Below are 17832 nucleotides of genomic sequence, written 5' to 3' on the forward strand. Positions count from 1 at the left end.
AGCAATTATATACCAAATTAAAATTAAAATTACAGTTACAATTCCCCTTAAAATGACAATAAAAATATAAATAATACAAATTATAATTACAATAAAAAATACATCAAAAATAAAAATTACAATTAAAATAAAGAAAATTACAATTAAAATAAAAATAATGAAAATTGAAGTTAGAATAAAAATCGCAATAAAAATAATCAAAATTACAATTGAAGTTGTAATTACAATAAAAATTAAAATAGTTTTCAGGTCCGGCCACCCCCATCTTTGAACGGAAGCATGCGCCAGAGATGTGCACAGTGCGCGTGGTTTTTGTATATACGTTCTTCTAAGTCTTAAATAATTACTATGCTTAATAAAACAATTATTGCTCTTATATAGCACACGTATTCTTTATATTTTTAAAAGGAAAAGATTTATACAATATTATATTAATTATTCTAAAGAAAAAAGCCACAGATGGTACTTGTATACACTCGTATAGATGCCGGATATATCCGGCATCCGCGCGACGACTTGTGCGTACGCGCACTCTTCTTTTTATGTTATTGTAATAATGATGATTCATATAAAACTTACTACAAAAACAAATGCTTATTCCAGATACTGCAGAAAAGGCAAATATCACCGGAAGCAGGAGGGAGACTCAAGACTGATCTTCAGGGAGGGAGACTGCCTCAATTCAATAATGGATGGAGAGGGCCAAAGATGGGGGTGGCCGGACCTGAAAACTATTTTAATTTTTATTGTAATTACAACTTCAATTGTAATTTTGATTATTTTTATTGCGATTTTTATTCTAACTTCAATTTTCATTATTTTTATTTTAATTGTAATTTTCTTTATTTTAATTGTAATTTTTATTTTTGATGTATTTTTTATTGTAATTATAATTTGTATTATTTATATTTTTATTGTCATTTTAAGGGGAATTGTAACTGTAATTTTAATTTTAATTTGGTATATAATTGCTATTGTAATTTTTTATTATTTAGTACTTGATTTGTATTTGCATAATTTATATTATTAGGATTGGTTTGGTATGTGTGGTAGTTTGGGTGTTAAATAAAGGATTCACCCATTACAACAATAACCCTTTATTAATGAAATAACAAAAACTCCACGAAGTAACAATGAAACAAGAACTACGGATAAACGACTACGAACAACTGATGGCGAATGACGACTACTCACAACGACTGACTGACTTGAACTCTCTGACTTGAACTGACTGACTTGACTGACTGACCTCGTCATCCGTCAGAATCCGCGCTTATATCTATTCCCCGCGCCTCCAGGAATTTCCTTCGAACAAGGAAACTTCTGGAGTGGGGATGTCGCTTCCTGTACGTGCCCCTTGGAGAAAGTTCGTGTCCTTGCACCGAACATCCGTGTCCTGGCGAAAGTCAAGGGTTGGCGGCCAGGGGACCGAGGGGATATGGGCTTAGTAGTGGTGACTCGGATCCACTACTAGGTATGCCACAGTGGTGGCGGTCATATCCCTAAAATCCTCTACGCTCCACCTCCTCGTGGTGGTCCCTGGGAACACACACAGTTGTGTGTTGCTAACGGAGCGAGGGGTATTCCGCGGCAAGTAGTCCTAATGATGTGTGAGGCGATGCCGGCGGGATCTTCGGATCCTGGCAGGGCCTCCCTTGCCGGTAAGGTTCACACGGAGGGATGAAAAACCGCGGAATGGGTCCTGCGATAACGACCGGGGAGGTCGCCGCAGGGCCCTTGCCGTAAACCGGTGGTCATGTTTTACCGGAACGGTGGTCTTGCCTTAACCGGCCGGGCCGCGAGGATGATAACCTCTATAAAAAATCCCCAACCCTAAGCTTCGGTGCGCGGTGAGAGGGTACGCCCTGGCAACAGGGCGTGGCTGGTGGGGTACACCAGTCGCGAGCGCACCATCCACTGGATACCTGGCGCCTCCAGTGCGTATCTAGCCTTACCCGGGTAGTGGGGGCTCTGCCCGGGCGGACCTCATTTCCCGCCACACTCGTGGGATTAATTATGGAGTCCATTAAAAATAAAACTGCAGTGGGCAAGGAGGGGTTACCACACCCGAAAGTGGTAGTGGAGGGAGTTGGGGCGGTCCTGGACCTGTCCCAGAAGGAGAGGTGCCGGACCCCAGCTGTTGGGGACCGGCCCTTTCTCCGGCCGGAGATGGGAACGAAGGGGCGTGGTCGGCGCGGCGAGTCGGTGGACAGATTGTCCAACATCTCGACCCAGTCGCCCCCCCCCCCCATCCCCAGCGTTCCGGGCGTGAAACGCTCACTGCCGCCAACTCCGGGCAGGACGTCGCCGACTCCGTCAGTCGGCAAACGGGAGCGGCTGGACGACGCTGTCCGCCCGGAGATCAGGAGTATGCTTCCCGGGGAGCTGTCCGCATTTATTGCGGAACAGTCGGACGTTGCCCGGGAGCTCGCGGAGGCCAGCCGGAACCTTAAGGGTACCCACCTTAAGGGGATCCGCGAGGCCTCCGCGGACATAAAGGCGGCAGTGAGGGAGTTGGAACGCAGGGGTGTCCAGGTTGGACCCCCTGCCGACTCCCGCGCTCCTGTCTCCCAGGCGGACGCTGGGGATGCCGCACTGCGGCTGGAGAATGCGGCTCTCAGGAGGGAGCTGCTGGAGACCCGCGACTCGCTTCGGGCCATCAGGGGGGAACTGATGGTGATGAAGCGGTTGCGGGACGCTCCCCCCCTGCCGCAAGTCTCCACCCCGGAGGTCGGCGAGGTCACCGCGACCCCGGCGACGCAGCTTATGGCCCAGATGCGGGCCCTCATGGAAGAGGGCCTCAGGTCCCTGCGCGAGGAGTTGCGGAGGGAGCTGCGCCGGGTGACCGGGCATGGTGACCGTGGGGACCCCCGGCCGCCGCCGCCGGCCCCTCCGGCGCCGCCGCGGCCCGAGAGGCCATCTTTTGCGCACAGACGATTGCGCACGACGGCATGGCACACGGTTCTTTTGGACACGGTATTATTGGACACACGGTTTTTTTGGACACAGTAACATTGGACACAGTGGGTTTTCGCACACGCAAGGATTGCCCACATGGTTAAGACGCACACGCTGAGTTACGCACATGTAAAATTGTACTCACGATAGATTGCGCACAGAATGAATTCAAACTGTTGTTTATCATCTTGTGTTGTGCTGTGTGATTACATAGTCTATGATTATATACCTTCTATGCAGAATGTGTCTAAAGTATCAAAATTTGTCAGTGATTTTAATTTTATAGGTGACTGTGTAAGATGTGCTTAAATTATGAATAGTTGATAAAAATGTGAGAAAATGCTACGGTTTTGAGTAATTTATTTTGTGTACAATCTGTGTCACAAGTGTTATGTTAAGTACTATATTTGTTAAATGATCGTAATATACGCATGTAAATAGTGAAGAACATGAAGAAGCTGTAAATAGTTGAAAAAATATTTATGTTGCAGCAGATTCAAAAGGATTGAGAATACATAATTTGGGAGCTAGAATTTGATCAGATTAAGTAAGGTAAGTATTTCTATCTATCAAAAAGGTACGGATGGAATAAACCAGATACTATGTGGCTTATTTTATTTTCTTTTTACTGATGATATAGTGATTGGCAAACAAGATTACGTACACGAATATTAAGTTGCTCTTAAAAATGCGTATATTGACCTGTTGCGGTCCTATTTACGTCGACTTAGTCTAGAAATGTTATTTTTGCACAACTGCTCGCGTATTTTACATATTCATATTCCATTCATGAATAATACCATAATTACATATTATATAAATACCATAATTACATATTACATAAATCCCATAATTAAATATTATATGAAAGCAATTCTAGTTTTCACTGTTCTAAATATATTGCTAATATACTTATTTTATCTGGATTAAAGCTAAATTGTATGATATTATAGCAAGTTCTAAAACTATATGAGATGGAACTGTGTGGACCGCAAGGGATTAAGCATTCTAACAAGGTGTGATAATTTGACCAAATGTGTATATACGTTAGTGAAATAATAATAATTTTTTTATATGACAAATGATCCTTAATTATGTCTTTTATTTAAAATGTAACGACAACTCTTTGAAAAAGCATAAGCAAAAAAATATTGAATTTTTAAATTGTAATATATTTTATGTGTTCTTGATTTAAACATAGTGATTCTTGACGCTACCTATCACGATAGAACCATTGATATTAATAAACTTGTAAGTACAAGGTGTATTACCTAATTTATTTCAGAAATCCTTAAGTCATTTAATGTTATTTACAACATTAATAGTAAAAGATGCTTTCATGTTTCAGGTATTTCTTTACATTTTACTTATCTTTTTTTCAGAGCTAGTCCAGTGTATTTGTTATATATGTTACAATAATTATATTTTTATATTGAACTTTACTTATGTACATAAAATAATAGTTACATGTATTAATTCTTGAAAAATTGTTTTAGGTCATTATGTTGCCACTAAGATATGCTGCAGTATTTCTTCCGCCACTTTTGTGGAATACTTACTGTTTACGAGAAAAGCGGTGGTCCGATCTAGTCCAAGACATACATATATATCGGCAACATGTTGGAGACAATTTAATGGGCGATTCTTCAAGACAGTACGAGACGAAAATCAAGAATAAAACATGGTGATATTAATTTTTAATTTATTAGTGATTACACATCCTCCTGATTCGCCAATCCGTATATCTATTTTATATATCTATCTCTAACGCTATTTCATTTATTAGCGTACTCTGTATTGCTGTTAAGCATTTTGTGAATACATTTTTATCAATACTTATCATTTTTGCTCTCGTAAGTTTATTATTTATACTTACCTATACGGATCTATCAGTTAATAAGTAATATGGCATAACATCTCCTGTCACAGTGTAATAGTATCACACGTCGTTACATAATTTTATTTTCTAAAGCTATGGTTTCTTGAACTTTTAACTTGCATTGTTTAAGTACAAAATGGTAATAATATTTGGTCTAAGAGCCGCTTTTGAAAAGATTCGACATTCGTACAGAATGCTTCATGGTGTAATGAATATATATATATATATATATATGCGTAATTTTGGAGGCATTTAAGAATATCAATCTAATTTCAAGCGGTATACTCTGTACATTTATGGTGGAGTCCGAATATATACCAATTGGATGCTAAAATCTGACTAAAATATTTGAGATAAGTAAATTCTATCTGTAAATAGTTAGTTCAAATGCAATGAACATGATACTTTGTGATTTCTTTAATTATATTTTACAGGCGCAATCTGTGTCAAATAAAATTCTCTGAGGACTACCAAGGATTTGAGAACCTGTTATTGAGATACTGAAAATAAAATTCTCTGCCTCTGTGTATTGAGAAAAAAATTTTCATCATTATATTTTCCATCAATGTATCTATAATATATCCTCGTTCTAGAATACTGTATGTTGCATGTCATTTTAAAGTGTGTTGTTAAATGCAACTTATCCTAGCTTTTGTGACACCATTATGTTATAGTTTCACTACACGGCACACTATTTTGAGTATATAGGCATTTCAAACAAAATTCATAGCTTCTGAGCTAATACTTATTGAACTTAACAACTCCAGTATTAAAAAAAAAATACATATATTCATATATAGCGATCTCAATTTTCTACTAGATAGAAAATTTTTCACTAGTTTTTTCAATTTATATTTTATTCTGATCTGATTACTGACTAATTTTTCTATAAAACTTTTTATATGTATTTATATGTGTATTTGTTATATGTATTTATATATTGTGGATTTTAATTGTATTCAAATCTGATAGTATGCTGCATCTGTGAAAACATGAAAGATACATACAGAATGTACAAGTCTTATTCGTTTTTCTGTTATTATATGCTCACTTATGTTTGGAATATAGAACGTAAATGCCCAATTGTCGTGTAATAGATCTTTACTATCATTTACTCTTTATTAGTGCAAAATTGTATATACCTAATTCTGTTTTTACACGATAGATACGTTCCCGAAGAAAATTCGTGTACAAACGAGAAAAAACAGAAAAACAGAAAAACAGAAATCGTGTAAAAACAGAATTAGGTGTATATTATTTAGATGAAAATGTTCTATTTTCGTGCATGTGAAAGACTTCGGAATAAAAAAATATATATGAGTGAAGTAAGTAATAAATAAATAAATTAACCAATCCTAGCTTTACACACGGTCTCTGCAGTCATTTGTTTTGTCGTTAACTTTCGTTTGTTTCAGATACTTCTGTTCGTAACTTCATACATGTTCATTTGCTATTCAATTCTCTTATAGTGGTTTGTATCATTTATATTGTGCTACTTTCACTGTTACGTGCTGTTTTAAAAATGGAAAAACTTCCCGGAAAATCCGTCGGTAGCTTTATTTACATATATAATAATTATACGTATAATAAAGACAATAGCACAAAAAATATTTTTCGCTGTAATACACGCCGTACTACGGGGTGTCGCGGGGCAATAATGGATGTCGGTGATGGTTGTATTAAATTGTTACACGATCACAATCATTTGGAACGAATGCATACAATTGATCAAGAGAAAATGAAGCACGAAATGCTTCAGCTTTGTCGAGACGCGTCGTTTCCATTAAAGCAAATATTCGACGATGTTTGTAGAAAGTATGTTTTCAAACATTTTTTTATTCAAAATTTTATTGAGATGGACATAAATTTGTTTATAATTGCAGGTACCCAGATGCTGGAGCACATTGCTCTTTTCGAAAATTAAGACCAACATTACAAAGGGAAAGAGCATATTGTCGGCCACGAATACCAGAGACGTTTATACTCTTAAATGAAATGATTCAAAATTATCAACCTCTGGAATACTTAAATGTATACTATGCAGTGTCAGAAAAAGGGGAAAACGCAATAATTTTGTCATCTGACATTTTAGTTGAAGCATTGAGTAAATCTACAGAATTGTACGTAGATGGAACTTTTGCAGTAAGTATAGTAATACCGTTATAAATCTGCTATAACATCCTCCTTTTATACTTTAACATTAGATATAACATTTATTATAATAGTTATATTGTATGTTTGACTGAAACATTTTTACATTTGTTATCTTTAAGTTTAAAAATTCCACATTATATTCTTGAATCTATAATGCTGACATTTATTCTGTGCATTGTTCCTGATTGGTCAGTTTTTCATTAATAACTAATACCTAAAGTGGTACTAAACATTTTGGTAAATGAATGGTAAAGTTGTTCAGAATCATATCTTAGTTAGTAATCAATTTTTGAAATCAAGTCCAATAATTTCATCTGAAAACTATATATGTCGTAAGTCCAAAATGTGTATATGTCATAGTACGTTATGTAATATTTGTTTTCTTAGGTCTTACCAAAGAAACCCCACATAGTACAGCTGTACACAGTTCACATACGCTACATGGATAATGTAAAACATAATTTGCATTAGTTTTATATATTAAAATGAGTTCAATATTATGAGATGATTTTTTTAGGGTATTGCGACTCTACTTATTCTATGCGAAAAACGAACAGCTACTTTATATACTGCCATATGGGAAAAAATAATTAATATAATACCCAATTTGCCAAACACTATAAAGTTTATAATGAGCGATTATGAAACAGCAGCTGTTAAAACCTTAAGCAAGTTATTTCCCAGTGCAGATATGCATGGCTGCTGGTTCCATTATTGTCAGGTTTGTAATGCTATTTATAATACATTTACTTGTATTAACACAATTCTAGTTTTCTGTTTATATATTGTAGACTGTTCTTCGAAAGTGGCGTAAGCTTGGATTAAATAGTGCTCCTCATACTGTTGTACATATGGCAATGTCTTTGCCTTTAATACCTGCTATAAAATTTGAACAAGGTTTGTCAATTATTCAAAAGGAAGCAGATATTGCATCCAACAAGTTTCCGGGTATTCTTTTGTTTATGACCTATATGAGATGTACTTGGTTAAACATAGCATCGCAAGTCAGCGTGCACAATTGTCCAGTACGTACGAATAATATTGCAGAATCATTTCACAACATTGCATGTCAAAAACTGGGGAAACAAAATATTAATATTTGGGCATTTTTAGGTACAGTATTTTTTACTTTTATTGTTTATTATACACATAAAATTAATTTTTGATAAGTGGCATGAATTTATTTATAATTTAGTGACTATACTTAATTTATTCTTTATGTTATTCTACATATACAGAGGTTTATATATAATTAAATGTTATTACATTTTTAGAAAAAGTAAAAGATCTGCTTATTGACCAAGAGCTTGACTTGAGTCGATTGCAAAATGGTATAGCATCTCGAAGACGTCGTACAAATGCTAATATTAATCATAGAAAAGAAATAACAAGTGCTCAAGAAGAATATAATGCTGGAAGGTATGTGTCTTTTTCTCTAGTTCCAACTGTTTACTATTTGTTACTAACATGTTTACTATTTGTCCATATACATATATGTATGTGTATTTTATATTTGAATGTATATGATTTTTAGATTATCTTTAGAAGAATTTTTAAATATGTTTACTCATAATGAAAAAACTTTTCAAATTAATAAAGTTATCACATTGGCAAGTATGTAGCTTATATATCTTATGTCTTCGCATAGAAGATATTCCATACAATTAACATGTTTTTCTTGTACAGATGAAGATAGTAATGATGAGATTGAAGATATCAATTATTTTGATATAAGTTATGGACCGGTGGAGAAAGGTAAATAAATTTGCTTTATTATATAGTACGTACTACCTGCAATATAAATACGACATATTATTCAAAATAATATATATTATTAGCAGAACGAGTGCATAAAAAAGATAGAAGAACGTTACCAAATACGGCTTTGACATCATCGGGTTCTCTGAAAACAAAAGACACAAAAGTTACAGGTAATTTCATATGTTTTTTTGTTAGCATAAAAGAATTAATTTATTTTTCACTTGTTGCGTTTTTATGAACTCAATGCTATTTCCTGATATAAAATAATTTATAAAGTTTAATATTTGTAGAAAATTATCTCAACGAACCCCAGCAATGTATTTTACACAGCAGCATAGTAAATATACAAAGTGCACAAAATCTCCATGACAAATTTGACAGCAATCATATTGACGGTAATTTATTTGACTTTACATATCTGTATCCTATATAGAGCCAAAGTGTACTATAACCAGGTAGAACCTATAAGGGGGTAGTATACCTTCAGATTTTTACTAGAAAGGAACTGGAATCTTATGAGATTTTAGGTCGAAACATGAGTCTGCGCCATGTCGTTGTTTGAGCTTATAAGATCATATTTTGAGCTGGGTGAGGGCTCATTCTATAGAGGAAGGTTAAATACCGCGCTCATCATATTATATTATTTTTTGATATAGTACATGCAAATTGTGTTCTTTAAAATGTCACAAATAAATAGTACATACCATTTTAAAAAAGTGCATCCACAATTGCTAAATGTATAATTGGATGGAAAAAGTCTATGAGAAATTAGACTTTCCCACACTATTTAATTTTCTTTTCTATAAAATGTGGCACTAACGATTCTCAATATATAATTCATCACAATTGAGTGGGACGTCCTGTATACTATATATTAACAATCCAATTTATATTTTTCTAGATGATGACATTTATGAAATTCTTGAAGATAGATTTTGGTATGATAAAACGGAAAATCAAGTCAGTAATGATAATAATAATCGAAAAGAAGATATTAGAGAACATAAAGAAGGGTATTGCATAATCTGCTTTGTTAAGAAAGCAACACAAGTTTCCGTTCCATGTGGTCATCTTGCATGCTGCATGATATGCATCATGCGACTAGAGTGTAATAGATGTCCCACATGTAATGATAATTTTAATACACATGTGACACTGCGCCTTCCATGATACATATATATATATAACTTATCGTTGCTGAGATGTTTGACTGTTTTCATGAAGCCTTATAATGTTTACATTTGACGTAGTGAGCATATCCTCTAATACGTCCCAGAATGAATCTAAGGGAATGAACACAGTCAAGTATCTCAGCAACGGTAAGTTTTTAGACAAATATACTTTAGTATTTTTATACTCAGGATACGCCAGAAGGATCGAGATTTAGTTAACGTCGAGTTAACAGTCGATTTAGTTAATAGTCTTTATCTAATCTTTATTCAACATCAGTGTACATTTGTTTCTGACTATCATTTTCCAGTGAAATACAGTTATTTATTAGTAGATCCATACGTTCTAGTTTCAACATTTATACAGTCCACTCCACTTACTTTCAAATTCAACCGTTTCTCATTCATCCAGTTCTTCCAATTTCCATTCACTCTCTCTTTTAGCGATCCTAAAATGTAACAATGGTTTTTTGCAATTATCTCGGAAACTAAGTCCGAGCGATGGGCAGATGTGTAAAAAGTTGTTCAGCCCGACACATAAAAAAGATCTGCTACACTTTAATTTCGAAGTTTTTCTAAAATTATACGCGGCTGACGAAGGTCGATGTTCTTGTTGACTAGTTCTTTTACTGTAAAAGAATTTTTTCTTTTGATTGAATAAGAATTAAATATTTCTAACAATATACTATTAAAAAAATTCAAGGAACACTGAATTGTGGCCTACTTTTCATTTCAAATATGATACGACGATGAAAAAATAGGATATACTTCTATTTGCAAAGTTATCTCAAAACAAGTAATTCTTCACATTTTGTAAGCTCCATACGACAGAAAAGGGTAATTTTAATTATTCTAAAAAAATCTAAAAGTAGAAAATCTACATATTAGTATTTGCAACATATACATATATGCTATTGGAAGACAAATCGGTGTCTCAAAGCTATGTCTAATATTATGTGAGAGAGAAAGGCATTGTTTACAATTAGTGTTGAGATAAAATCAATAAAGTAAATGTTCTCATCGATATTTAGTATTCCTTCAATTTTCTCATATTGTATGTCCAGATGGTTTAATTTAAATTGTACCTTTATCTTGTATTACTTTTTTCGTACGTTTTTTCCTCACTTGGACTTGTATTTTTCGAACTGTTCTTAAATTTATTGAATTAGTAGCACATTCAGAACATATTTCTGGAGAACCTGCAGAAACAAACACAAACAATTTGACCATGTATGTTTGTATCCCTTTAATGTACTTACTAACGGTAAATATAGACAAAGAGGGACCCAGCTCCAATGACCTTCACCTTCTCATATGTTGTCAAGGTCATAGTCCGAACTTATCCCGCGCACTTACTGCGCGTTGGTAATTAGGTTAGTAAAACAAATACTCACAATAATTGTAGAGATTGTAATTAGGGAAAGGACATAGGGAATAATTGACATTTAATGTCGTTTCTCTTTTTACAGGTAAGCTTTGTAAATAGTTGTAAATAAAAACATGAAAAATAAAATTTTAAAAATCTCTTTTTACAGGAGAAACTCAATTCTGTTATTATTCCTGTCTTTACCTAATCACCCGGAGAATTCATTAGCATTATATGTATAGGAAGGAGTTGTTCAAAATGTTGACCTTAACAACATATTTCAAGGGCAACGCAATCGGAACTAGGTCACCATTTGTCTATATGTATTTACAATACCTTGTGTTAACCTACATTGCGTTTTATTGGCGATTTCATTTCGCGATTCTTGGCCTTCCTCAACTACAGTTGCAACCACTGAATTGTTAGCACAGTCAAAATAAGTGTCTGGAAAGTCTTTAAAAAATTATTATTGGAGATACATTTACCAGTAATTATGAAAGTGGTGTAATAAAAAAATTGTTTTCAATAATTTTATTAATAATATTGAAATATAGAGAGAAATATTGAAAAATAAGAAACACACTTAATTTTTGTATATTTTGACTTGCACCTTTTTCATAATTTAACTTTCTACATTAATAATAATTGCAATACTTTACCTTCATTCCCGTACATTATTATCTTGTTGCCCTTATAAAAAGATAATAAGTATTCCTTTAAAGTTAACCTATTTAAACACCAGGCTACGTATAAACATCTTTTATAAGGAAACATTCTTACAATATAAATGGGCAATTCCACTCCAAGTGGAAACAAAATTCCATTACTTGTTCGTCGATACAGTTTAACCTTTTTTAGTTATGAAAGTCGAAATTTGATGAATACTATTTTTAAAATATTATAACTGAAAAAATGTTAGAAATACCAACATTAAGTGTGTGAAGTTATAAAGTTTAACCAAGAGAATGTAACATACGGCTATGTCCTTTTTAATTATTATAAACAATATTTTTGTTTTTCAAAATTTGAAATAACCTTGAGGAGCAGAATTTTAACAGGATTCTTCTGAATAGTCTTCACATTTCCAGCTGGTAGATTAATGATTGTCAAAGGTACCAAATTTCAACTTTACGCATGACTTGACTGTGAGTCAAACCAACACACTTTTCTATGGGCTATATACTAAACTCTAAGTCATATGCAACGTTGAACCCCACTGACAAAAATTCAGGCGATTTTCAAATCGCATAGTAAACATTTGTATTTACACTCTGTTGTATTTACAGATTCCCGAACGACGTCTTCGTCTCTAAAGTTTCGATAGACAATTTATCGTTTCCGTTTAATTTTTGAACTCAAAGGTCATTTCAAGGTCATGTAATGTACATAACTGAACGTATTTTTACATCAGCTACACGATGCAATAAAAAAAATTATACAATTATACGCAAAAAAACATCGATAACCTTGTAAACTCCGAAAAAAATTACCCTAGAAAAAAAATTTTTTGCAATAGAATGGTTTTTTCAAACCATTCAAATAGCATACAAAATATTTTTTGTAACCCCACAATTAGAGGAGATATTTAGGTGGCCTTACTTAGGTGGACCACCCTGTATATTTTCTAGAATATTATTATACAGGGAGGTCCGTTTAAATAAGAAGACCTAAATATCTCTTCAGGTTATTGCGATGCAAAAAATATTTGTTACGTAATGTGCATATCATCAATGGACCAAATATCTGGCATGAATATTTTTTTCGAAGTTATCAAGGTCATCGATGTTTTTTGATATAAAACTACATTTTTATTTTATTGCATCGGGTAACTGATCGAAAAATACATTCAGATATGTATAATAACATGGCCTTGATCTTCGAAAATTAAAGTTTTACCTTCAGATCAAGCTCAAGGTCATGTTATTATACATATCTGAATGTATTTTTCGATCAGTTACTCGATGCAATAAAATAAAAATGTAGTTATGTATCAAAAAACATGGACGACCTTGATAACTCCGAAAATATGACCTTAGGAAAAAAATATTCTTGCCAGATATTTGGTCTATTGATGATATACACATTACGCAACAAATATTTTTGCATCACAATAGCCGAAAGAGATGGTCCGCGCAAAGGAACGCCAATTTTCGAGGATCAAGGTCATGTCATTATACATATCTGAATGTATTTTTCCATCAGTTACTAGATGCAATAAAATAAAAATGTAGTTATGTATCAAAAAACATCGATGACCTTGACAACTCCGAAAAAACTGACCCTCGGAGAAAAATATTCGTGCCAAATATTTGATCCATTGACTCCATGCACATTACGTAACAAATATTTTTTGCATCGCAATAACCTGAAGAGACATTTAGGTCTTCTTATTTAAACGGACCTCCCTGTATACAAACCTGGTTATAATGAAACCAGCAGCCTTTTACACAGCTTAATGGAAATTGTTGCTGCAATGTGTTCATTGCTGCAATTTCATAATCTGTCATTGTCATTCTTAAATTCTTATTAAGCATAGGAGATAATTCATTAATTTTGCTCCACAGTGTTGTATACATAGTCTTTGTTAATGTCTCACACAGTACGAAAACAGTAGCAACTCCCTTTTAAAATAAAGCTTTCATAAGTATAAATTGGAATATTGGACAAACATGTATACATATCTCTATACTAGTTGTACAAATGTAATCACTGCACAAGTGCATTAAAATAATATATTTACATAAATTGTTGTACTCACAGTATCCATATACTGAATGTGGATAATATATAACTGTGCCGAGTAGGTAAAACCTTAAAAAATAAAATAACTATGTATATCATGATATAAATATAAATTATTCATACAATATATGTTCCATAGAAAAATACTTTGGACAAGTGTATAGTCTCCTGGAAACAACATTCTGATAAGTACATTTTGTTACGTATCAACGCATAGAGGACATGTGATCATCAATTTCATTCTTTTAAATGGAATCACATATTTTTTGTTGCATTATTTGATGCAGTTCGCCATTTTTTAGAAAAAAGGTACTAAATCGTTTATATTGAATAACAATGGGTTTAACCGATATTTATTTTATGTAGGTCTCGAATGAAAATGGAAAATTAATCACAATTTTACTTAAAATGGTTTAGTATTTTTGCATAAAAGGCAACAAGCTTCGTGGATTGGTTCATTAAACTACATAGCAGTCCGTTTAAAAAATGTATGTCACTTTAATATAAGCTCCACACATTCATCAATAAAGAAACCGAGTAATATACCAGATTGCAGCTTCTTGGAATCACTCCCTTCTTGTCTAAATTACTTTTTTTTATACAAAAGCATATAGTATATGTGTATGGTGCATTTATATGAGAAGCATTGGTTTTTCAATATTGTAAAACGTTTGATGTAGTAGAGACAAATTCAACAAAGACATGTTTATAGAAAAATGCATTATCAACATTTCTCATAAAAGCGAATTGAGCAGAGAGCAATAAATTAATTGTAATTAACTGTAATTTATAATCTAAAATATATCAAAATTATGTTTTACAATGTACTAATAAAACAACATATTGACAATAAATGTTAATTTTGCTCCTACTGCTTCGAACACTATCTATTCTTACATACTTCATAAAATTAAATCACATATACCAATCTGTATGTTACTTACAGAGAAAATACCATCAGCATAAATACATTGAGAGGTATTAAGGGTCTGCAACAGCAATTCAGTGGAAAATAAAATTGCTACTTTACCATCTCCATCGCTTATCATTATTTTATAAATATTTTCCATAAAAGAAGAGGTTCTTAAATATTCGTATAAAGCAGCTAAACAAGGTGGAATGGGAGGGCAACTTTTCTGTCTCTCACGAAGAAGTGTGGCTTTCACACTATTATATGAAAGCACAGATGCAGCGTCAGGATATCTTTCATAAAAGAAAATAAATTACTTAATCCACAATTTATATATACATACATAATTTAAAGACTACATTTTACAGTGCACACTTTTTAATAAATACTAGAAACTAATACTTACTTTCTACAAACATCGTCGAATATTTGCTTTAATGGAAACGCCGTTTCTCGACAAAGCTGAAGCATTTCGTGCTTCATTTTCTCTTGATCGATCCTATGCAAAAGTTTCGAATGATTGTGATCGTGTAACAATTTAATACAACCATCACCGACGTCCATTATTGCCCCGCGACACCCCGTAGTACGGCGTGTATTACAGCGAAAAATATTTTTTGTGCTATTGTCTTTATTATACGTATAATTATTATATATGTAAATAAAGCTACCGACGGATTTTCCGGGAAGTTTTTCCATTTTTAAAACAGCACGTAACAGTGAAAGTAGCACAATATAAATGATACAAACCACTATAAGAGAATTGAATAGCAAATGAACATGTATGAAGTTACGAACAGAAGTATCTGAAACAAACGAAAGTTAACGACAAAACAAATGACTGCAGAGACCGTGTGTAAAGCTAGGATTGGTTAATTTATTTATTTATTACTTACTTCACTCATATATATTTTTTTATTCCGAAGTCTTTCACATGCACGAAAATAGAACATTTTCATCTAAATAATATACACCTAATTCTGTTTTTACACGATAGATATGTTCCCGAAGAATACGTATAAAAAAATGTACACGAATTTTCTTCGGGAACGTATCTATCGTGTAAAAACAGAATTAGGTATATACAATTTTGCACTAATAAAGAGTAAATGATAGTAAAGATCTATTACACGACAATTGGGCATTTACGTTCTATATTCCAAACATAAGTGAGCATATAATAACAGAAAAACGAATAAGACTTGTACATTCTGTATGTATCTTTCATGTTTTCACAGATGCAGCATACTATCAGATTTGAATACAATTAAAATCCACAATATATAAATACATATAACAAATACACATATAAATACATATAAAAAGTTTTATAGAAAAATTAGTCAGTAATCAGATCAGAATAAAATATAAATTGAAAAAACTAGTGAAAAATTTTCTATCTAGTAGAAAATTGAGATCGCTATATATGAATATATGTATTTTTTTTTTAATACTGGAGTTGTTAAGTTCAATAAGTATTAGCTCAGAAGCTATGAATTTTGTTTGAAATGCCTATATACTCAAAATAGTGTGCCGTGTAGTGAAACTATAACATAATGGTGTCACAAAAGCTAGGATAAGTTGCATTTAACAACACACTTTAAAATGACATGCAACATACAGTATTCTAGAACGAGGATATATTATAGATACATTGATGGAAAATATAATGATGAAAATTTTTTTCTCAATACACAGAGGCAGAGAATTTTATTTTCAGTATCTCAATAACAGGTTCTCAAATCCTTGGTAGTCCTCAGAGAATTTTATTTGACACAGATTGCGCCTGTAAAATATAATTAAAGAAATCACAAAGTATCATGTTCATTGCATTTGAACTAACTATTTACAGATAGAATTTACTTATCTCAAATATTTTAGTCAGATTTTAGCATCCAATTGGTATATATTCGGACTCCACCATAAATGTACAGAGTATACCGCTTGAAATTAGATTGATATTCTTAAATGCCTCCAAAATTACGCATATATATATATATATATATATTCATTACACCATGAAGCATTCTGTACGAATGTCGAATCTTTTCAAAAGCGGCTCTTAGACCAAATATTATTACCATTTTGTACTTAAACAATGCAAGTTAAAAGTTCAAGAAACCATAGCTTTAGAAAATAAAATTATGTAACGACGTGTGATACTATTACACTGTGACAGGAGATGTTATGCCATATTACTTATTAACTGATAGATCCGTATAGGTAAGTATAAATAATAAACTTACGAGAGCAAAAATGATAAGTATTGATAAAAATGTATTCACAAAATGCTTAACAGCAATACAGAGTACGCTAATAAATGAAATAGCGTTAGAGATAGATATATAAAATAGATATACGGATTGGCGAATCAGGAGGATGTGTAATCACTAATAAATTAAAAATTAATATCACCATGTTTTATTCTTGATTTTCGTCTCGTACTGTCTTGAAGAATCGCCCATTAAATTGTCTCCAACATGTTGCCGATATATATGTATGTCTTGGACTAGATCGGACCACCGCTTTTCTCGTAAACAGTAAGTATTCCACAAAAGTGGCGGAAGAAATACTGCAGCATATCTTAGTGGCAACATAATGACCTAAAACAATTTTTCAAGAATTAATACATGTAACTATTATTTTATGTACATAAGTAAAGTTCAATATAAAAATATAATTATTGTAACATATATAACAAATACACTGGACTAGCTCTGAAAAAAAGATAAGTAAAATGTAAAGAAATACCTGAAACATGAAAGCATCTTTTACTATTAATGTTGTAAATAACATTAAATGACTTAAGGATTTCTGAAATAAATTAGGTAATACACCTTGTACTTACAAGTTTATTAATATCAATGGTTCTATCGTGATAGGTAGCGTCAAG

At 33.0% G+C, this 17832-nt stretch overlaps 2 protein-coding genes across 2 annotated transcripts; one reads left to right on the top strand and one right to left on the bottom strand.

Annotated features, from left to right (window-relative positions):
• Window positions 1-6494: 6494 nt before the first annotated feature.
• Window positions 6495-9934, top strand: LOC143363192 (uncharacterized). The gene is made up of 10 exons (XM_076803789.1): window positions 6495-6652; window positions 6721-6979; window positions 7509-7712; window positions 7783-8104; window positions 8266-8410; window positions 8526-8605; window positions 8678-8746; window positions 8830-8922; window positions 9043-9147; window positions 9654-9934. Exons 1-10 carry the CDS (start codon window positions 6495-6497, stop codon window positions 9920-9922), a joined length of 1704 nt encoding a protein of 567 aa, XP_076659904.1. The 3' UTR covers window positions 9923-9934.
• Window positions 9935-14856: 4922 nt separating this feature from the next.
• LOC143363193 (uncharacterized) lies at window positions 14857-15544 on the bottom strand. The gene is made up of 3 exons (XM_076803790.1): window positions 15346-15544; window positions 14974-15232; window positions 14857-14916 (listed from the first exon to the last, which is right to left on the bottom strand). Exons 1-3 carry the CDS (start codon window positions 15501-15503, stop codon window positions 14857-14859), a joined length of 477 nt encoding a protein of 158 aa, XP_076659905.1. The 5' UTR covers window positions 15504-15544.
• Between the last annotated feature and the right edge of the window lie 2288 nt (window positions 15545-17832).

This window comes from Halictus rubicundus, unplaced genomic scaffold, assembly GCF_050948215.1.
Source record: "Halictus rubicundus isolate RS-2024b unplaced genomic scaffold, iyHalRubi1_principal scaffold0027, whole genome shotgun sequence".
NCBI classification, from domain to species: Eukaryota; Metazoa; Arthropoda; class Insecta; order Hymenoptera; family Halictidae; genus Halictus; species Halictus rubicundus.

Coding starts and splice junctions, on each gene's coding strand:
- LOC143363192 (XM_076803789.1), top strand. CDS start 6,495: ATGGATGTCGGTGATGGTTGTATTAAATTGTTACACGATCACAATCAT. Junction 6,980..7,508: donor ACGTAGATGGAACTTTTGCA/GTAAGTATAGTA, acceptor TGATTTTTTTAG/GGTATTGCGACTCTACTTAT. Junction 8,923..9,042: donor AAAAGACACAAAAGTTACAG/GTAATTTCATAT, acceptor TAATATTTGTAG/AAAATTATCTCAACGAACCC.
- LOC143363193 (XM_076803790.1), bottom strand. CDS start 15,503: ATGGACGTCGGTGATGGTTGTATTAAATTGTTACACGATCACAATCAT. Junction 15,233..15,345: donor TTCGACGATGTTTGTAGAAA/GTAAGTATTAGT, acceptor CTTTTATGAAAG/ATATCCTGACGCTGCATCTG. Junction 14,917..14,973: donor ATGCTGATGGTATTTTCTCT/GTAAGTAACATA, acceptor ATGTAAGAATAG/ATAGTGTTCGAAGCAGTAGG.